Source organism: Tachypleus tridentatus, chromosome 3 (assembly GCF_004210375.1).
Source record: "Tachypleus tridentatus isolate NWPU-2018 chromosome 3, ASM421037v1, whole genome shotgun sequence".
Lineage (NCBI taxonomy): Eukaryota > Metazoa > Arthropoda > Merostomata > Xiphosura > Limulidae > Tachypleus > Tachypleus tridentatus.
The window spans coordinates 14,519,023-14,542,539 of NC_134827.1; the positions used below are offsets into that span (position 1 = coordinate 14,519,023).

A 23,517-nucleotide genomic window follows, 5' to 3' on the forward strand; every position below is an offset into this window, starting at 1 on the left:
TTGTAATTAATAGTACCTCAGTAACACCGTGTAGACACGGGTCATCAATCAAAAGCAAAATCAATCATAAGTTGCGCTCCCATCGTCATAAACTTCCGTTATAAATCACCAATGGTTTTCCTTCCAAGTAATTTATCAACACAAAACTATTCGTGTCAAAAATAAAAAAGATTGAGAAAATATTAAAACTATGTGTAACGTTAACAGTTAGTTTATCAAAATAAAACTACGGATATAGAATCCATTCACGGAATAAGTGCTCATCGTGGAAGTGTTGGAAATCAGTCATTTATCACAACACTTCTGACACTAAACAAATATCACACACTTATATAAGATAAAGAACTATTACATTACTCTTGGTGTTTTTGTGTGTTGTTTTGTTCTTAAGTTCCAAGCTACATAAAGGGCTCTCTGTGCTCCACCCACTCAGCTTATAGAGGTGTAAGTTCACGACACGCCGCTGTGCCACTGAAATGGTCACTAGTCTTGGAATTATTCTCTACTTTGTGGACATTCTCCGTCTGACAATCATGATCATGTATTGCTTTATTTCTAGTAAGTATGTCGAAGGATTGCAAAATCACTCGTAGACCATACACCTGAGCAATCTTTGCATGCGTTTCCTTCTTTACACAGGAAGTCAACTTCCAAGGCTTTCAAACGGAACAAAAGTACAAAATTACACAAGAAAGCACAGCGACACTTGATGTATACATGTGGTTGAATGACACTTGATGTATACATGTGGTTAAATGGGACTGTTATGATTTTAGGTTTTCTTTCTGATTTTTTCTTCAAGATAACAGCAACTCATTTTGAGGTAAACTTTTGTGACCATCATCACAGTGGTGTAGTGACGTTTTGTCGTCCGTGACAACAAGCTTCACTTTGCGGACGATGATTTTGATATGAATTAGCTTGAGATATGATTTCGAAGACAGTTTTTTTTTGTTTTTTTTTTAAGGACAGCTGCATAAATTTCCCTCTTCCATTAAGGTTTTACTAAATACTACCTTCTTCGGAAAAGTTTTTATTTTTGGTTGATCACCGTTAAAGAATCTCGCTATACAAATACTGTTCATATAAATGGGTTGTGACACAGTCTCAAGTCACAAGTCTTTTCAGCTAGCACTGAAACGTCGAATATTCGATAATTCTCCATAAACCAAACATATACTTGCTAAATGTGTCGCCCTAGTGTCGATTCGCGCTAGTGGCAACACTATTACTTTAGCAAATACATATCGTTCTACAAAGTATGACAAAACTTCTGAATATCTTAAAGAATATTACCGAATAAGTTAAAATATATAATTGTAATGTTTTTAAGAAATCCATTTTCCTAATTATTATTAACGTCAGTTCTCAAAGCCACATTGCAATCACTAGTCCTTCCGCCAACTGTTATATCTTTGGAAGGTTTAGTTTAATAACCAAAACACCAATTATTCACCTAAACTGACTTCGGAAACTAAGAGATTTTGTCATTTTCTCAGAAAGTAATAACAGACTTTAAGATTCTAGAACAGTTTTGCTTATTTCCAATCATATGCATTTCCATATTTTTCACTGAAGTGGCATAATATGTAAGTTTGAAAGAGATTCGTAAAGCTATTAGATATAATCGACAAAAATAACTTTTTAAAAAAGCAAAACTTTCCGTTGTTATCTTGACATAATTAAACCGTAGATGTGTTATAAGAATAATGATTAAATCAAACTATACCAAGAGTAGCCCAAGACTTGGAAGTGAGGCGATCACTTCAGAATCAGAAACGACTAGCGCAGATAGTCCTCAAGTACTTTTGAGGAAAATTCAACAAAGCAAACAAATATTCTGATAAATACAGGACAATACCAATCATAATTTAAAACACATCAATATCCGACTGTAAATTTTATTCCAAAAATGTATTTATTATTAAAAACTTGTTGTCTTAGCATCTCATTGTTTATGTATTTTTGGTATGGTTTTTCTGTTACATCATGCACATATATAAATACAAGTATAAGTGTTAGTTGTTAGTCATTAAAGTGCTGGTTTTTCACATGCATGACGCTTTGTACATTCAATGAGATAAACAACCAGATCACAGATCCCTATGATTTATTAGGCTTAGCACTCCATAAGATGAACTGTGGACTAGAGCGAAGAAAATAATCGATGACCTCCACCGTCTGAAGCGGTTACTCTTAATCGAATAGCGGTAAATGACTATCTCTCTTATAGTGCAATTGAAAGTGCAAAACGTACTTGTAGGTGCCACGTCTTAAACCAAAGATACGCTAACCAAGAGGCTACAGTTTACAGATTACGAGTCGAGCGCCTTTACCCACCTGACCATGCCGAGCGACGTGGAACTACATTTCTAGTAATTTGTTGCAGGTGGAAAGAGACAAAACAAGATACAAATTTCAAGCAAAAATAAACACTTCATTTTCTGGGGATAAATGGAAGTATGGTTAATGGGGATAGTAGCCAAACTTAACATAAATTAAATACACACGTATTAATGGAAAAAAAGTGACAGTAAACTTTAATTAAAAGTGAAGTTAAGGCACGATTAGCAGACTTGGTGTGAACACTGGAACAAGAACGACTCTCCTATAGCATTTCTTTAATTAAAAGTGAAGTTAAGGCACGATTATCAGGCTTGGTGTGAAACACTGAACAAGAACGACTCTCCTATAGCATGTCTGTAATTAAAATTGAAGTTAAGTCACGATTAGCAGACTTGGTGTGAAACACTGGAACAAGAACGACTCTCCTATAGCATGTCTTTAATTAAAAGTGAAGTTAAGGCACAATTAGCAGACTTGTTGTGAAACACTGGAACAAAAACGACTCTTCTATAGCATGTCTTTAATTAAAAATGAAGTTAAGGCACGATTAGCAGGTTTGGTGTGAAACACTGGAACAAAATGGCTCTCCTATAGTATGTCTTGGCTCCTTCATTCTCAAAAATAAATGTGGCTAAAATCGCCAGAACTGCTACTCCGGACTTCATGTTCTTTAGGTGATCAATCAGAAATGTATCTAGAAATATCTTTGCTCCAAGTAACAGTGGAGAATAGTCTCCGCGTACAAAAGTAGCTAACACGAAATAGCAGGCAGTATCCATGACTAAAAAATAAAACCTATTTATATAGAGCTGAACTGACGGACGAAATCAACATGATTTATTATATTTCACCTTAGAACCCTAGAAACGTTTAGTTTTGCAAGTATTAAATATACATGGGAGAGTAAGTCGTGTTGTATATTCGTGCCTCTATCACTGCAACACAGTTTGCCTTATTCCATATCATAGTCCAACATTTATTATTTTATTCCATTTAGATATGTTCTATTCCTTGACTAGTTTAACATTATTATTTTATTCCACGTGTCCATGTGTGTTCCTTTCGAATCCAATAATTTATTATTTTGATTTTTTAATTTAATAGTTATTAGTTATTGATGCTCCATTCAAAGGAAACTTCAAAAATTCGGTGTTTATAATAATCAGTCAATAATTGATTTTTCAGGACAAGCGCAGTGCGACACCTCAGTATTTATGTCTGTTCCCAGAACGTAGCTTCAGTCTTTGTTTGTTAAGTCTTGTTGTAATCCGTATTTACTGAGACATTTATGATTTTTATATTTATTGATAGCTTGATGACTTGGGGAAATTTTTCAAACATGCCTATGTTAGATTTTGGTGTTCATTCACACTTTGGAGCTACAGAGGTTTCCTTGACATATTCAATAATTTATATAACTCTAAATCAGGCACTTATGTAACTTAACCTTTTAAATCCGTGAGTTCATATTTCATTGTTGAATATTTATATGTTTTGGAGGAAGTTTCAGATTATAATATCAGTCAACCACTGAAATATGTATACTTTAAAATAAGTTATGATGTAAGCGAATGCCTACTCGCTCAAGATGGTGGCGTATTTATTAAAAAATACTTTTAACTTTATTCCAAGTAAAAATCGATTGTTTGTACACGTATTAGTTTTAAATGTGCTGGGTATGAATTAGATGTTAATGTGGTAGGATTGTAAATCTAAGGGTTAATGGTGCGCGTCCCGTTCTCACAAAAAATGCGCTCCGCACTTTAGAAACAAAGTGCAATAAAACTGTAACTATTAAATTCCGTTAAATGAGAACAGCCCGATAGATGGCAGTGGGTAACGTTGACCAGCTGTTCGCTTCGCTTCTTCTGTGCTTGGTATTTGGGTATGCTAATTTTTTGGCACCCAGGAGAGTCAGGTGCACAAGACCTTTTTTTCCATCTCTAACCGACTAGCTGTCTTCGTTAAACTTCATCAGTTTAAAACAGTAACGACTATACAGTGATAACGCTTGAAAGGCCTTGTGCCAAATTCTAAAACAGCCAAACAACGTATGAAAAACATATTTCCATTTCTGCATCAGAAAAAAACTGACTTTTTATTTAAATAACGACATTGTTTAATTACAGAAAATAAACCATTTTTGAACACTTCTAAAACTAAGTACACGTCACGACTGTTGTTCTCCTACACTGCGTCTGAAGTTTCCGTTAAACCTCATAAATGTATTCTCTGTGTATTATTCTATTCTTGGTTTAAGTACAGCAGAAATATATTCTAAAATGGTGACCAATAAACAAGCAAAATTCGATATGTTCTGTAACGAGTGCTCTTTTACGCATATTAGTTCACACTCAACTAGGGTAGTCATCAGTTCCACGATCCGAGGATTGTGGGTTCGAATCCCAGCCGTACCAAACATCCCCGCCCTTTCAGCCATAGGGGCGTATAAAGTGACGGTCAATCCCACAATTCTTTGGTAAAAGAGTAGCCCAAGAGTTCCTAGCCGTCTCTAATTTGGAGAAATGGAGCTAGCAAGCAGTATTAGGTCCTAGCCGTCTCTAATTTGGAGAAATGGAACTAGCAAGCGGTATTAGTTCCTATTTGTCTCTAATTTGGAAAAATGGAACTAGCAAGTAGTATTAGTTCCTAGTTGTCTCTAATTTGGAGAAATGGAACTAGCAAGTAGTATTAGTTTCTAGTTGTCTCTAATTTGGAGAAATGGAACTAGCAAGCAGTATTAGTTCCTAGTTGTCTCTAATTTGGAAAAATGGAACTAGCAAGTAGTATTAGTTCCTAGTTGTCTCTAATTTGGAGAAATGGAACTAGCAAGCAGTGTTAGTTCCTAGTTTCTCTAATTTGGAGAAATGGAACTAGCAAGCAGTATTAGTTCCTAGTTGTCTCTAATTTGGAAAAATGGAACTAGCAAGTAGTATTAGTTCCTAGTTGTCTCTAATTTGGAGAAATGGAACTAGCAAGCAGTGTTAGTTTCTAGTTGTCTCTAATTTGGAGAAATGGAACTAGCAAGTAGTATTAGTTCCTAGTTGTTTCTAATTTGGAGAAATGGAACTAGCAAGCAGTGTTAGTTCCTAGTTGTCTCTAATTTGGAGAAATGGAACTAGCAAGCAGTATTAGTTCCTAGTTGTCTCTAATTTGGAGAAATGGAACTAGCAAGTAGTATTAGTTCCTAGCTTCTCTAATTTGGAGAAATGGAACTAGCAAGCAGTGTTAGTTCCTAGTTTCTCTAATTTGGAGAAATGGAACTAGCAAGCAATATCAGTTCCTAGCCGTCTCTAATTTGGAGAAATGGAAATAGCAAGCAGTATTAGTTCCTAGTCGTCTCTAATTTGGAGAAAGGTTAATCAGTAAGCAATATTAGTTCCTAGTCGTCTCTAATTTGGAGAAATGGAACTAGCAAGCAGTATTAGTTTCTAACCGTCTCTAATTTGGGGAAAGGGGAATCAGTAAGCAGTATTAGTTCCTAGTCGTCTCTAATTTGGAGAAAGGGGAATCAGTAAGCAATATTAGTTCCTAGTAGTCTCTAATTAGGAGAAAGGGGAATCAGTAAGCAATATTAGTTCCTAGTAGTCTCTAATTAGGAGAAATGGAACTAGCAAGCAGTATTAGTTTCTAACCGTCTCTAATTTGGAAAAAGGGGAATCAGTAAGCAGTATCAGTTCCTAGTCGTCTCTAATTTGGAGAAAGGGGAATCAGTAAGCAATATTAGTTCCTAGTAGTCTCTAATTTGGAGAAATGGAACTAGCAAGCAGTATTAGTTCCTAGCCGTCTCTAATTTGGAGAAAAGGGAATCAGTAAGCAGTATCAGTTCCTAGTCGTCTCTAATTTAGAGAAATGGAACTAGCAAGCAGTATCAGTTCCTAGCCGTCTCTAATTTGGAGAAAGGGGAATCAGTAAGCAATATTAGTTCCTAGTCGTCTCTAATTTAGAGAAATGGAACTAGCAAGCAGTATTAGTTCCTAACCGTCTCTAATTTGGAGAAAGGGGAATCAGTAAGCAATATTAGTTCCTAGTCGTCTCTAATTTGGAGAAATGGAACTAGCAAGCAGTATTAGTTTCTAACCGTCTCTAATTTGGGGAAAGGGGAATCAGTAAGCAGTATTAGTTCCTAGCCGTCTCTAATTTGGAGAAAGGGGAATCAGTAAGCAATATTAGTTCCTAGCCGTCTCTAATTTGGAGAAATGGAACTAGCAAGCAGTATTAGTTCCTAGCCGTCTCTAATTTGGAGAAAAGGGAATCAGTAAGCAGTATCAGTTCCTAGTCGTCTCTAATTTAGAGAAATGGAACTAGCAAGCAGTATCAGTTCCTAGCCGTCTCTAATTTGGAGAAAGGGGAATCAGTAAGCAATATTAGTTTCTAGTCGTCTCTAATTTAGAGAAATGGAACTAGCAAGCAGTATTAGTTCCTAACCGTCTCTAATTTGGAGAAAGGGGAATCAGTAAGCAATATTAGTTCCTAGTCGTTTCTAATTTGGAGAAATGGAACTAGCAAGCAGTATTAGTTCCTAACCGTCTCTAATTTGGGGAAAGGGGTATCAGTAAGCAGTATTAGTTTCTAGTCGTCTCTAATTTGGAGAAAGGGGAATCAGTAAGCAATATTAGTTCCTAGTAGTCTCTAATTTGGAGAAATGGAACTAGCAAGCAGTATTAGTTCCTAGCCGTCTCTAATTTGAAGAAAGGGGAATCAGTAAGCAATATTAGTTCCTAGCCGTCTCTAATTTGGAGAAATGGAACTAGCAAGCAGTATTAGTTCCTAACCGTCTCTAATTTGGGGAAAGGGGTATCAGTAAGCAGTATTAGTTTCTAGTCGTCTCTAATTTGGAGAAAGGGGAATCAGTAAGCAATATTAGTTCCTAGTCGTCTCTAATTTGGAGAAATGGAACTAGCAAGCAGTATTAGTTCCTAGCCGTCTTTAATTTAGAAAAGGGGAACTAGCAAGCAGTATCAGTTCCTTGGCAGTTGCTGTTAACCGAATAACGGAGTTCACTAAAACTTTTATAAAATATCCATAGTTGAAAGTGCAGAACATGCTCACCAGCATATTTAGGGACTTTAGGTCTTCAGCATGCCAACAGTTAAGCCATTCCAAGCTCACATTTAGAAAGTGTTGTATTAATACATTATTTTAGTACACATATGCAGAGTTAAATCCACTGCTAGTTATTCATAGCATTAAAAACATAGCACGAAATGTCAAGAATTAGCCATTTAAGGTATCACAAAAACATCAAATATTGGACTAAAATAACTTCTTAACCGAAAAACTCTATTTTTACTAAAGTTATTAATAAGTAGTACAGTAATGTCCTAAAGTTGATACTAAGTAGTACAGTAATGTGCTAAAGTTACTAATAAGTAGTACAGTAATGTGCTTAAGTTACTAATAAGTAGTACGCTAATGTGCTAAAGTTACTAATAAGTAGTACGCTAATGTGCTAAAGTTACTAATAAGTAGTACGCTAGTGTGCTAGAGTTACTAATAGGTAGTACAGTAATGCGCTAAAGTTGATACTAAGTAGTACAGTAATGTGCTAAATATACAAATAAGTACTACAGTAACATGCTAAAGTTACTAATAGGTAGTGCAGTAATGTGCTAAAGTTACTAATAAGTACTAAGTAATATACTAAAGTTGATACTGAGTTTATTTTTCGGTTAGAATACTATTAATAGATAATAACTATATCCACATGTAGGTATTGGTAATCATGTTATGTAGATGTAGGTACTTTATTTTCCTATTTTATGTCAGATAGGCTTACAAACTTTGATGTTTCTAAGGATAACAAATAAACTACCTAAAGTCGCGAAAGTGGAAATCAAAGCGCTAAATTAAAGTTATCGAATGAGAGTTCAAAATGGCGACTTGTTCAATTTGTTGGTGATGAGGTCTTGCGTTAGTGGAAGTGGTTGCTGAGCAAAATGGCTTTCCAAACACTTTCTAAAGTTAAGTCAGATAATATTAGATAATTACCTGTTACCCTGTTGTACTTTTACGAAATATAGAAATAGTTAATATATTTTAATTATTTGTAAATGTTATTTTAATTTTGATTGCAAGACACCAAGTGAGTGTTTGTCTTCAGTCAGTATTTTTGACTACAATAGTAATTGTTTATGTTAACTTGAGTATTACAAAAAACATTAGGTTTCGCATCAACAAACACATACAACTGATTACAAATTAGACATTTTAGCGGACTTATTTTAATAGTTCAAATAATAAAATAAAACACAAGTTACGTTTTATTAATGATCGGAGCTACTACGGAGACAGATATATTTAAGACGGCTGCTAGTACAGACTACTGAATCGATTTTAGTAGATTACAACATTGGAATTATAACATTGATAACAAAATGTCAATATTGACACAACAATGTTAACATTAACATCATAATGACGACATTGTCATCATAAAAACAACATTGGTGTTATAATGACAACATTGGCATCATACTGAGAGCATTAGCATCATAATGATGGCATTGCGACCATAATAACAACATTGGTATTACAGTGACAACATTATCATAATAATGACGAGATTGTCACCATAATAACAACAATGGTATTATAATGACAACATTAGCATAACAATGACGACATCGCCACCGTAATAACAACATTGGCTTTATATTGAAAACATTAGTATCATAATGACGACATTGTCACTGTAATAACAACATTGGTATTATAATGACAACATTGGCTTCATATTGAAAACATTAGTATCATAATGACGACATTGTCACTGTAATAACAACATTGGTATTATAATGACAACATTGGCTTCATATTGAAAACATTAGTATCGTAGTGACGACATTGTCACTGTAATGACAACATTGGCTTCATATTGAAAACATTAGTATCATAATGACGACATTGTTACTGTAATAACAACATTGGTATTATAATAACAACATTGGCTTCATATTGAAAACATTAGCATCATAATGACGACATTGTCACTGTAATAACATCAGTATTATAATGACAGCATCGGCTTAATATTGAAAACATTGGCATCATAATGACGACATTAATAATAATAACAATAATAACCCTCAAATCATAAATACATCTGGTTTCGTTATGCTACATATTTTAATTTTTTGTGTTATCTATTGATTCTAAATAACTGTTTTTCTCAACCTCTGGAATTCGATGATAGAGAAATAAACAGTTTCTGTAATTTCTTCATTGTTTAGATCTACGAGTGACTTCCAAATTATTTTTGTTAACAAGACAATTTATCTAAATTTTATATTTAAATTGATGAAATTAATTACAGTATTTATTTGGAATTAGAAAGTTTCTGACATCTTCGAGAATATATTATGATTTTATACAAGTATTTTTCATTAAGTCACAATATCCTTCTTCCAAATGTCTCTAGTTGTGTGTGTTTTCTTATAGCAAGCCACATCTGGCTATCTAATGAATCCACCTAGGGGAATCGAACCCCTGATTTTAGCGCTGTAAATCCGTAGACTTATTGTTGTACTAGCGGGGACTCTCTAGTTGTGGCACAGTGGTTTTTAAAATGATTTTGTACAATTACTGGCGATATAACTGCTAAATACGAGAGTTAAGGAAAAACCAGATGTTGTCAGAACCAAGTGTGATGAAACTGACAGAGTTACTGCAGCTGACCCATTTTCATCCGAGAGAGCTAGGATAATTTAAACGTCGTAATCCATTTCTTGAGTATCTTTAACAGATAAATAGAGGACAGACAAAGCGTAGGATGTATTAAGTTTGACTGAAAGGTGAGCAAAGAAAGATAATCGCAAGATATAACTTGTGAGAACATGAATTACAAATATTCAATAGTATATGATGAGAGCTGTTTACTCAGAAGCGTAGTTTCTCTAAAGTCCATATGTTAGTCAAGTTTAATTGGACAATTTTATTAGTGAGGAATAAAGTCGATAACGTTAACAAAATGAATATAAATAAATGCCTTTTGGTGAAGCACTCGTAAAGTGCTTCCTAGAAACACCCACACACATATATAAGTCAAAACGTACATCACAGCAAAAGACCTAAACGTGATCTAAAAATGGAAAAGCCAAACGAAGTGTAACAGATTTTAATTGGAGTTTTGCATCTGGACCAAGCGTAGCCCTATGGTTAGAACATCGATTTGTGAAGCTATGATTACGCGATTCGCTTCCTATTACAGCTAGAACAGAATGTAAACAGTTATAACATAAAGTGAGAAGAGTTAAGAGAACAGAGGGTTCTAGCTACAAAACCTAACTACTCTCGAACTCAAACCTGTAAAGTGATGCCAGGACGACAACAGTATTTCCGAAAATGAAGAGCTTTCTTATTTTCCTGTATAGCACAAAAACTCTCTTGTCTACACGTAACAACATTACGCAAACAGCTTACATTAATTTCTACACATTCTAAACTCATTCCTTGGACAGGGGGAAGCGTGCGTCAGTATCTGGTAATTGGAAGTTATTTGTCAATCCCTAATTATTGAAACCATATGTCAGTATCTGGTTGTTGGAAGCATCCGTCAATACCTAATTATTGGAAGCATCCGTCAATGCCAAATTATTAAAAGCATCCGTCAATACGTAATTATTGGAAGCAAACGAATTATACGGAATTATTGGAAGCTTCCGTCAATACGTAATTATTGGAAGTATACGTCAATATCTGTTTATTGGAAGCTTCCGTCAACACGTAATTATTGGAAGCATACGTCAATATCTGTTTATTGGAAGCATGCTTCTGCATCTGGTTATTACTTGCTTCTTCCTCGTTGTAGCCTTTACGTTGTGTTAACTGTAAATATGTGTTACTTTCTTACACAGTAGGCCTGGCATGGCCAAGCGCGTAAGGCGTGCGACTCGTAATCCGAGGGTCGCGGGTTCGCGAACGCGTCGCGCTAAACATGCTCGCCCTCCCAGCCGTGGGGGGTGTATAATGTGACGGTCAATCCCACTATTCGTTGGTAAAAGAGTAGCCCAAGAGTTGGCGGTGGGTGGTGATGACTAGCTGCCTTCCCTCTAGTCTTACACTGCTAAATTAGGGACGGCTAGCACAGATAGCCCTCGAGTAGCTTTGTGCGAAATTCCAAAAACAAACAAACAAACAAACAATTCTTACACAGAAGTATTTCTAAACTCATTACTCTAACAATGTATCGTCCAAAAGCGACTGTAAAACCCCTTACCATTTCAAACTTTTTATTTGATCTAAAAAAAGCTCGTAAATTACTGAACTTAGGATTAAATAGTGTGGAAGTGCACAAGTACGGTAAAGCTCCTTAACAGAAGAAAGTTTGTAAGTTACTAAACGTAGCTTGTAAACAGTACATGAATACAAAAATGATCATGTGAAATCTCCTGAACCTCACAAATTAATGAGTGTTATATGTTTCTCTTTATAAAGATACTATTTGTATTATGGATATTTTGTAACTCACATTACTTAGGCTATTTTTAATTATTTATGTGCCTCGAGTTAGACTTTTAAAATAATCTTGTGGAACTTACCGATTAAAATATTCTTCCAACATTTACTAAGTTAAATCCAAGAATGCCAAGTAAATAAAACACGAGTGTTTGTTATAATTGAGAACGTGAAATTATCTCTGGATTAATCCTAATTTAGCATTGTTTGTTTGTTTTGAATTTCGCGCAAAGTTACACGAGGGCTATCTGCGCTAGTCGTCTCTAATTTTGCAGTGTAAGACTAGAGGGAAGGCAGCTAGTCATCACCACCCACCTCCAACTCTTGGACTACTACTATTTTATCAACGAATAGTGGAATTGACCGTCACATTATAACACCCTCACGGCTGAAAGGGCGAGTATGTTTGGTGTGACAGGGATTCGAGCCCGCGACCCTCAGATTACGAGTCGAGTACCTTAACCACCTGGCCATGCCGGGTCCCTTGTTATATTATGCTGAATAACAGTTACAGTGTGTACATCTTTTACAAACCGGCGAAGAATGAACCTAATGACGCTTGCCATAAGACATGAGTGTTAGGCCTATCTCATTTTTAAACACTATACTATTAATATAGTTTCTTTCCTCGTGCCACAGCAGTATGTCTGCGGTCTTACACTGCAATAAATTGCGTTTCTATACCCGTGATGGGCAGAGCACAGATAGCCTATCGTGTAACTTTGGGCTTAATTCTAAATAATCAATCAATTAATCTAGCCTTTTACGAGTTTTCAAGAATTAGAAAAGTATATAATAATAGTATTCCTGTTACACTATGTTTATCATATCTACTTCCAACCACGTGTTTCGCTCAATCCAGAACTCTTCAGGTCGGCTAGGATACAACAAACACAGCAGTGATTGGAACACTGTTTACATAAGTCATTAAATAGGTTTTTGTATCAAAGTCGGCTTAATAGAGTGTAAAGTGTCTTCGGATATGAATATGACAAATATAGTGTGGTAGGAAACTATTGTTATACACTCTTCTAATTTCTGAAAATTCTTAAGAGATTAGATGAAGAATGCAGCACATAAAATGTGATAGGCCTAATACTAAAGTCTTAACACTGGCATAATTGTTATTATACTGACCTCTTTCATATGTATTTACGTACCTTAATTAATGATTGAATTTTTTTGTATGATATAAGCTAAATTATGACCAATAACTAAACATGGCATGCAATTACTGCGTTTAACTCGTTTTCGCAGATATTTATTTTTTGACACAAAGAAATAAGTGAGAAAGTACTGATTTATTAACTATGAACGTATAAACTGAATTATATGATAAAACTACACATTTTACAGGTAAAAAATTAAATCAGTTACTGATTGAAATTTAAAAATAAACGTATAACATTATGTCAACATATAATATAAAAGACGGTTAGAAGTGAATGTCGTTATCAGTGATGAAGAAAAAACCCAATATATATGTAAAAACGGCTGATTTGGGTTGAGCAAAATTTTTATGTAGAGGAGCGAACAACGTTTCGACCTTCTTCGGTCATCGTCAGGTTCACAAAATAGGTTTTGAAATAGTTAATAGTCACAACATTGTTAACTTGCATTTTCGTGGGTAAGTGTTGTTCTTGTACGAACACATTGATAAATTTCTTGATACAACTACAGATTTTGTACAACTTGTTTTTGTTTTTTTACATCTTGAAAGCGTACAACTAGACTTTACTTGTGTTTTAGGGCATATCGTTACATATGGTTCAGTGATGAATTTCGCCTCTTGCATATTTTTTTTTAATCTTGCGGAACAAACGACACAAACAAAATATTCAAAGAAATTTCTTTTGTGAAATCGAAAAGAGAAGTTGTATTTTTTATCTTTTAAAGATACTTTGTAATACAACGTTGTTCGTTGAACTTCAGGATGACTTATTCTTTAGTTAGTTTATTTTTTGTTAATATTCGCGCATAGGTCCACAAGAACTGTCTGCGCTAATCGTATATAATCCTGGGCAACCGGCCAAAAGCACACATTCAAATACTTGGCTACTTTCATCGGATGTTGGGATCCGACTACCACTCTTCTAACGCACCTACGGTCTCAATTTCCAGAACACGATTTTGCAGTACGAAATGCGAACCATAAACCCTCGGACTCAAATTAACCACTCTTACTCTTAAATTAACAGCGGCCATTTCACGATTTTCATCTACGAACCATACAGTAATAAACACTACAGAAACCATGCACTTTATTCTTCATGAATATTCGTTTCATGTTCCTTACACAAAAGAATATTCCGTAACAAAACACCTCCTTACCCGTTAACTTAATGAAAATACAATTTTTGTGGTTCCTCGAGGATCCAATCGAACAGAATTTACTTTAACCTGATTTTTTATATTTTTACTACAACAGCTTAAAATAAACTCGATTTTAACACCATTATAGGATTTGTGATGACTATAACATTCATAATTGATAGACTATAAGTGGTTGTTTTGGCTCTAAGCTACTCGGTATGATATTTAAGTTCTAGTCACTACGAGTAATCTAACCCCAGATTTCAGTGTTATGAGTTTTTAACGAACCGTTGACCCACTGGGGAATGTCAACGAATGTATCTCCATTTATAACACGAGACAATCTATCAAGTTACATAAAGTAGGTATACTTTCCTTGTGATCAAACTATGAAAAATTAACGATTCAAATAAGTGACAACTGTGCGTTCGAATAAATCAGTTTGAAGAAGACTACACGAGACAAAGGTGTTTTGAATCAAATATTTATGTCAAATTTTAAATATTTAAAAGGAATTAAATTGATACAGTTATCGCGCGTGTAGAGATGTTATATTCTTAGTAGCTCAGAGAATTCAGATAGTGGGCAAATATCTGACAATTCAAATTTATAAGATATAAATATTCTGAAAGCCGCACTTTGCGGTTTAGTGTTAGATAAATAATTTGAACTGAATACGCCAAGTGTTAATTAACACTGATGTATTTGAGACAAAATGTTGTTCTTTTTCTAAGGAGGGTTAGTGTAGCGTGTATTATTAACTTTATTGACAATTTTAATAAAACCATTCAGTTTAAATGTGTTTTTTTTGCCTTGCCGTTTTTTCTACTTATTTTGTTGTTGTTTTCCTTTAAAATTAAGTTATAAATAATGATGATGACTTACAATCTTCTGGTTCAGGTGAGCCAGTTCTCTTTCAGCTATCTCTCTTCTGTTCTGTTCTTGAAGTTGCCGCTTAAATTCGTTGATTTTATAAACCAGATACATTCCTGGGAAAGTAAATATCACTATAGGTTTCTTAAAGGCAAAGTTCAGCCTTTGTGGCATAATGGTAAATGTATACGACCTCTTAAGGGTTACAGTTGCTTCCAGGAAATAACGTCTAATGGAAGTCAGCTTCCATGGTCACTCAACGGCGTGCTTAAAATACCACTGCTGATGAGATGAGACACGAGGTAAAGAGATAGACCTAAAACCACGCGCCACGAGCTGGATGCAGCAGTGCGCTGAACGCGACCTGTCTTGCGTGCAACATTACTTTTAAAGCTAGTGACGTCACTGCACAACTGACGTATCACATTCAAGAAGCCAAGAATGTTGAAACAAAATCTGGACTTCCTCGCTGATCTAGCTGCTGAAAATCGATAAATTTGTTCGTAAAGTAGCTAAATCGTGATGGCACAGCCTAAAAGACGGCACCTAAATAACGACAGATTTGATATGTCAGCAGCTGGGATTAAAGGACGCTGATATTTTGGTCCTCTCGGGTTTTCAGTGTCACTTAGTTCTAAACTGATAAAACGTCTGATACGTAAAATCGACAATCACGAAAAAATGAAGTGACAAAACTAGTCTCAATAAAATGTTAGTCTCTCTTTAGTACAATGATTAAACCATTTTAAAATACTTTTTTTAACTTCATACTTTAAAACACGTAGCAATTCTTTATGTGGTACAGATAAATATTTTAAGGCTATTCTACTTTCACTTGAGTATCTAAAGGTACAGTAGACTCTTAGCTGATTAGACAGTTCTGCTTCGATGAATGAAATAGAAAAATAAAAACTATCAAAATTTGCTGAATGTTATATTAATTGTTTTATTTAAAGATATTCGTGAAATGTCCTGTGTTATTTACTTTCTTTATTGGTTTTATTAATGTCAGAATTTGCTGAACTTTCACCTAACGATAAACTGTTAAAATAATAAAGTATTTCTGGTTTTATTTAAATTACCAGTACTGCTGTGAAGAACTACTGAACTGGAAAAAGTATTGAAATATTAGTTAAAATAGATGTTTTATGTACTGAAAAAATAGAAAAGTGTGGACTGTCTCGTAAATTGGTGTAATGTTATGGTGTATACCGTAAACAAAAATGTGTGACTGTTATGGAGCTTAGTGGAAATAGGAGAAGGTGATTTTCTTACTTAAATAAATTCACTATTATGGACTATTTTGGAAATGTTATGCTATGGTAGACACTCACTTCTAAAGCTCTGTGAGAAAAACATTTGAAATTATATTTGTTTATAAAAATGTACTTAAAACAATAAAAAACTGGTTTCTACTTTTCTTTTCACGAGGTCTTTCATAAAGTATTATTAAATTAAAATATTTAATAACGTTATCGACTATGTCATTAATTATTATTTACAACAAAATGCTTATTGAGTTATAAGCTGGTTCAGTTGTTTCGTGGTGAGGTGCTGATGAAAAAAAATACTTTGATTCTATTTTACTCATCCGTTTCATCGTGAGGAAATTTCATCCGAAACGTTTGTTGGCTATCTGTTATAATTCAAGTGCACTGACACCAGGTGATAAAATGAAATTACTTGCGTTATGAGTTAATTCACCTATTGTAGAATGAAAGTACAAAGTTATAAAGAATTGAAATAAAAAGTGCAAACTTTCAATACATATTGAAAATAGTTTGTTATTGTGTTTAAATGTATAACATATTTTGTATATATATATAGTTTTGAACTGAGTTTGTATATATACATATACAATGGATTCTATGGTTATACATTAAAATTGGCAAAATAAGTGCTAAACGTTCGATTACTGACTTTTCATGTCCGCAAATGTAACTGTTTGACAAAATGTAGAAATTACAACAGAAAACGCCAGCTACTGTTCGACGCCTTATAACGACTCGGGAAATGACTAGCATCACGAGACTTACTTCTGACCATTGTATCGCCCAAAATTGGACAATTTCCACTGACATTTACATCAAATCACGGATCATTTTAAAAGTGTTCATGTACCACTGACTACATTTTTTTCTTCTAAACTATATATATTTATATTGTGTCTATGGAAAATAGCGCGTGACTTGTTAAGAACTGACATTGTCGAAGCTGATATGGAACAAACAAAAGTAAACACCAGAAACAATCCAGAAGTTACAAAACATAAATTACAACGTTTAATAGTAGCTTGTACGTAAACATTTTAATGTGTATTTGTCGCGTTAATTATGCTCTGATATGTACGTCTGTTTGCATATAATTGCTCTGAAAACGCATAAAGTAAAATCTGATAGAATTTAAACCTACGATACTCTGTGTATGGCTGATGCTTCAACCATCAAGACCGTGGCGTCTTGTGTATTCGTGGTTTTCACTTCATCCTTTTTTAGTAATTTCACAATAAAATTTCCAGTAAAATGGATATAAATAAAATGATCTGTGATTGTACGTAAGATGAACGTTTCATTCTTTACTTACTGATTCGTTCGTTTTGTTTTCATTTTTGATTGTTTCTTTGTTTTTGGAATTCCGCGAAAAGCCTCACGAGAGCTATCTGCGCTAGCCATCCCTAATTTAGTAGCGTAAGACTAGAGGGAAGGCAGCTAGTCATCACCACCCACCGCCAACTTTTAGGCTACGCTTTTACCAACGAATAGTGGGATTGAAGAAAGTTACAAACACTCTGTTATAGCACAGTGCTTTAAACAAGCTTTTATCTTACTGACCCCAGGGGCTCCGCGGAAATCCTAAAGGCTTATAACGCTAAAGACCGAGTTTTGGTAACCCCAATGGGTTAAAACGGTCAATTGGTAAAAGTTGCAGATAGTTTCTAAAATTTTTCGGGCAATCGAAATGCCCTTTTAAAGTTACCTCCAACACCTCGGGTACCCCTAATTCGACCCAAGAACAGTTTAGGACAAACATTTGCTGAAAAATACTTGCGATATTATGCGAATAATCCGTACGCACATGAAAGGGGTATTTCGGCTATCTCTTACTTTTACCGACACCCTTAATTAATATACGTTTTAACTACTTTACAAAGTCCAGTAAACATTCTTTCGAAGGAAAATATTTTTCATAGAAATACTTGTTTTTCAGTCTGATAACTTCTTCATATGTTTGCACTGCTTTTTAAAACCCAAACCAATATGTGCACCAATGTTGCAACTTACAAACTTCAATAATTAGTAGTTAACGTGAGCAGAACTATTAAGAAATATAAATATATCACCACTGCCTCACAAATATTGCCAGCATTTTATTTTTAAACTGAAGAAATTTGATTATTTTACTTTTAGAATGCTGTATTCACTTTATAATATTTAATATTTCGTATTAAATGCAATTCTTTACTAGAATTTATTTTAATTAAACGTTTTACCATTTTTATTACCAAATTATATACATAAGTACATTATTACGAGGATGGAAGCGAGAAAAAAAAACGTACTTATATTTTTTAAACTAAGAATTAAGCCTATCTTCCAAGGATCACTAAACAGAATCAGATCACGTGTATAAACTGCTTATGAAGGATGATACAAAATAAGCGATATTAGTAGCAAAGAAAGCTCAAAGGAAACTTTCTATTTAGTACCAAGATAAAAAAACTGAAACCAGAACCTGTTCTGTGGCAAGCCACTAGATATTGTAACAACTAGTGCAAGGTATCCGAAAATGAACATAACAACATAAAGTTGAGTAACATTTTATTTATTTAGGATAAAAACAAGACATATTCTTAAAACTTTTAAGTGTTTCTTAAGTTAATTATTATTTTTATGACTCATATTATTTATGATTAACAATTAAATATATTAAACCTACAAGCATTTGAAAGACAGACCTTTCGAATTTCATTCTTATCTCAAATAATAGAAATTTTATTCGACTTTCTTTTTTATATATGCATTTTGGGACACCCTGTATTGTGAAATATAACATTCGGAAGTAATTATGGAGTCCTATTAGTAGTACTGGAAGTATTCTTCTAGTTTTTATGTGTATAAAGTTTCTGTATATAGTTGAGGTCTAATGACTGAAAGACTATAAAATCAACCAAAAAGTCCGTTTATATGTTGGAATAAAATTGTTTTTCGAAGAATACAAGACAATTGCCATTCTGACTAAACTAAATTCACACAACCACATCGCTGGTTCCATCATACCAGCTGGACTTAACAAATTTAATTTCACTAAATCCTACTGTCGTGTATTGGAATGACTTGTTCCAATCACCGGCAAATACGGTAAATTAGTTCCCAACATAAAACATCTTTGATGGTGGTCATGAGAAATAACATGTCGTTTTTTTTCTAACTTCCGGTACTAAAACTGAGAGAAAAATTATGGTAGCACACCATTATCTATTTTATACATCGAAAGTTATGCAGCCGTGAAGACTGTAAAATAAAAGCAGATAATAAAATCTTTCATGAATAAATAATTACAACTTAAATAGAATATATTTTAAAATGAAGCTATTTGAAGATTAAAACTTACAAAATATGATTTTAACTCATATATCTATTTCGAAGAATATAAACTCAGGGAGAAAAGCTTTCACACTTCTATACCATGGTTTCTTAGGTTGGAGAATTAACACCCTCTGTCGGATATTATAACTAATTATAAATTATTAAAAATAAGTTTGTCGAGTAAGGAGCGTTGATAAACATTTCTAACTCACACCTGGAGATGCGTAATTACGAAATTAAGTAGCTTCTTGATTTTTATTGTTGGACAAAGTGCTTGGATTTTTGTGAACTTAATGCAAAAATATTTCAGTGATTCACGTGCTCACGTCTTCATTGACCGTATTTTCTCGGAGTAATTGATTACATATATATATCATTTGCTCAAGCGTCTGGGCGTTACCAATTAAATTTCCAATACGTTAAGACTTTTGTACTCAAACTTTAAAGATCAAAGCCGAAGTTGTTGATATTTCATTTGCTTATCCTCATTACAACTGTACAGTTCTTTAAAACTACGTTTTGAAAAACTGTAGTAAGCGTTATATTGTCTAATAATGATTTTTGGCATTACCTCTGTGACATCTCAGAGATAATAACCACTCTACAGTGAACGTGAAGAGATGGTAATCTTTGTTTGCTTATTGTTTCCCGTGCAAAGCTATATTTAGGACTAATCTGCGCTAACCGTCCTTCATTTTCAAGTGATAAGCTAGAGAGCTAATCAACACAACTTATTGTCACTTTTTTGGGTACTCTTGTCACATCCAATTTGATTGTCACTCTTATAACGCACCCAAGTCCAAATTTGCAGAATGCTTTTATAGACCTCGAACAATGTAATCTTATATCAACAGTCTGGTATGTTTATAACTGGGCCTCTCTCGGACTCAAGATGACAAGAAGAGAGAAGATAAAATAAAGATTTCTAAACAAGGGGTTGGGGGAAGAGAGACAAATGATTAATGAAGAGAAAATTTGAAAGTGCAACAGGCATTATGCTTGCACAACTGAATTAGGAGTAAATAATATAATGAATATTATAACTGAGAGCATTTCACACCGTCTCATATCAAAGTCCCTTGTTTCGAATAACCTTCGAACTGGTGTGAATCAAAGCGCTCAATTACTTAAATTGAAAAGTTGAAACACATTGAAACATTTAGAAAGAACGAGCTTACGGTGAAGACATTTCTATAAGAGTTGGCTGGAGATTACACTTCTGTAGGTTGGTGCAGAACAAAAATTAACATTATTTTACTCAAATAGAATAGTAGCGAATGAAAAAGATAATAATATTACGTCAATTTACTGCAGATAAAACTTGGTGCAAAGATATAAAACTTAAACAATTCATGATGCATGACTCATGAAGTTTCATAATGTAAAAGAAGATCCTACAGGTCCTCCTGTATCCACAATCCGACCCTCAGACTCAAGTGAGAAATAATTAAGTACAATAATAAAAATATTACTAGCAGATGTACTTCTGCAGGATCTCCAAAAGTGTTCTGTTTCGATAGTAGATAAAACCAAAATTAAGAGCAACAATATTTTTATTTCTTGCTTTTTAAAGTTCATATTCCAAACTCGGTTTTGGCCCACAGAGAGCTTAGCTTTTCTCGTGTTCATAGTGTGGTTACATTCTACTGACGTCGCGACAGTATTAACTGCAAAGTTAATCGTCCCTTACGTGACATCATTTAGTGTCTACTGACTGACAGACAGACAATACACTACTGTGGTGTGAGTGGTTAAAACAGGTGTCCCACTCCAGGCGGCATCCGTTAGGGGAAATTATATATAAATTTTGATTGATCAACCCAAAAAGGAATTACAAAGAATTTTTGCTCAGTGCGTTTGGAATACAGCGTCATAGCATACATAAGTACGGACCAGTCTTCCTTCTCAACTGTTATGATCCTCGAAATACGTGCTTACACATATAAATGTTTGAACAAAGTATAAGTACAAATCAACCAAATAGATTATCTGTATTGTGTCTATTACAGGAATCAAACTAGTAATTTTACTAACGATAGACTCAATGTAAAAAACCGTCGTGTCAAAGGGCAAATGAAAATTATAACGTATTTTCTTATTTTACGAATACACTACAGACAGAAAACAACACAAAATACAATGTGAGAGGAAGAACCAAAGCAGCAAACAAAACACTTTACAAAAAGCGTTCCAGTATAGTTACAATGACAATCAGATGACATTCAAGCAACTCAAACCAGAAAAACTGTTGTTTTTTTTAATTTCGCGCAAAGCTATACGAGGGCTATCTACGCTAGTCGTCCCTAATTTAGCAGTGTAAGACTAGAGGAAAGGCAGCTAGTCATCACTACCCACCGCCAACTCTTGGGCTACTCTTTTACCAACGAATAGTGGGATTTACGGTTACATTATAACACCCCAAAGCTGAAAGGGCGAGTATGTTTGGTGCAACGGGGATTCGAAGCCGCGTCCCTCAGATTACGAGTCGAACGCCTTAATCCACCTGGCCTCGCCCTGTCCAAACCAGAAAAACACAGAGCATGATCGCCATCCATGGTTGCTTGTAATTACCTTAAATAAATACTACTAAAAAAAACCAACAAACTATTATTTTGAATTAACAACAAAGCTACACAATGGGCTATCTGAGCTCTGCCTAATAAGGTGTATCGAAATCCAATTGCTAGCGTTGTTATTCCGCAGACATATCGTTGTACCAGCAGGAGGAGGGGCAAAAAAAAAAAGCTAATAAAGAAATGAAATAAATAATTTTCTTTTTTCAAGGACCTCCCTCAGTGGCATAGCGCTATGTCTGCAAACTTACACTTCTATAAACGTGGTTTCAATACTCGTGGTAGACACAGCAGAGATAGCTCATTGTGTAGCTTTGTGCTTGACTACAAAGAAATCTTTTAAGGCAGAGAGGTAAGAATGGCTCTTACTCTATAAAGTATGAACTTACACATGTTACAGTTTGTAAGTGTAATTTGTTTAAAGTACCTTAATTTGAATAATACCAATATTATTCCCATATCTGCCCTCCAGTGGCATAGTATGTCTGCGGACTTACAACGCTAAAATCCGGGTTTCTATACCACAGTAAACAAATCATGGATATCCCATAGTGTTGTTTTGTGCTTAACTTCAAACAAACACATTTCCATACTTATTAATTGTTTGTTTTTTTTATAATCGCACGTTTAATAACATTAAAAAATTTCGACTATTTATAGTATTTAAAGTTTGTATTTAATCACTATAAAAACAGCTGCCATTTGTTATAACATATAATAAGCTGAGTCAGCAGGTTTCACTTGAGAGAATAGCACAGAATGAATAATTAACAGTTCAAACACTCCATAGTTGTAGACGCCACCGAAAAGAGCTACTTGGACGTTGTATAATCCACAATTCGTTTCCATTATTTTAATTGCCGAAGAAAACGTAGCTTCCAAGCGAGATAACTCCAAGACTAAGCTGTCTAAGAAACTAAGGTCCCGAGATTCTGCTCCCCCACAGTACCACAGCGATATGCCTGGGGAATTATACCGATAGAAACCGGGTTTCGATACCCGTGGTGAGCAGTGTAGCTTCGTGCTTGATAAGAAACAATAACAACCCAGAAACTTTATCTGATGAAAGTTTGAATGACGACAAACGTCACTAACAAAACCACAATAAACTGAAATACCATGGTAATTAATCCAAAGAAATGGTACTGGGTTCGTGAGACAACTCAACACATTTTAGCGGTGCTACCATGCTATCATGAGGTGGGCAAAATATATTCTTCAAAACAAGAAACGCAAAGGGATATTTTTGTTATTTTAAAGAGAAATATATGTAACGTTACAAGCTCAGAGTATGTGATGTTACACGTGTTAAGGCACTGATTGTCAGACCAAAATGACAATAAAAGTTGTGCACTTTGAAAACGGAGGAA

General features: G+C 34.4%; 1 protein-coding gene across 1 annotated transcript in view; it reads right to left on the minus strand.

Annotated features, from left to right (window-relative positions):
• Window positions 1-15,329, minus strand: part of LOC143246394 (uncharacterized) — a 56,017-nt gene extending 40,688 nt beyond the window's left edge. The window contains exon 1 of the mRNA XM_076493024.1: window positions 15,001-15,329. Within this exon, the coding sequence (XP_076349139.1) occupies window positions 15,001-15,162 (162 nt within the window). The 5' untranslated portion in view covers window positions 15,163-15,329. The remainder of the gene's footprint in view (window positions 1-15,000) is intronic.
• Window positions 15,330-23,517: the final 8,188 nt, after the last annotated feature.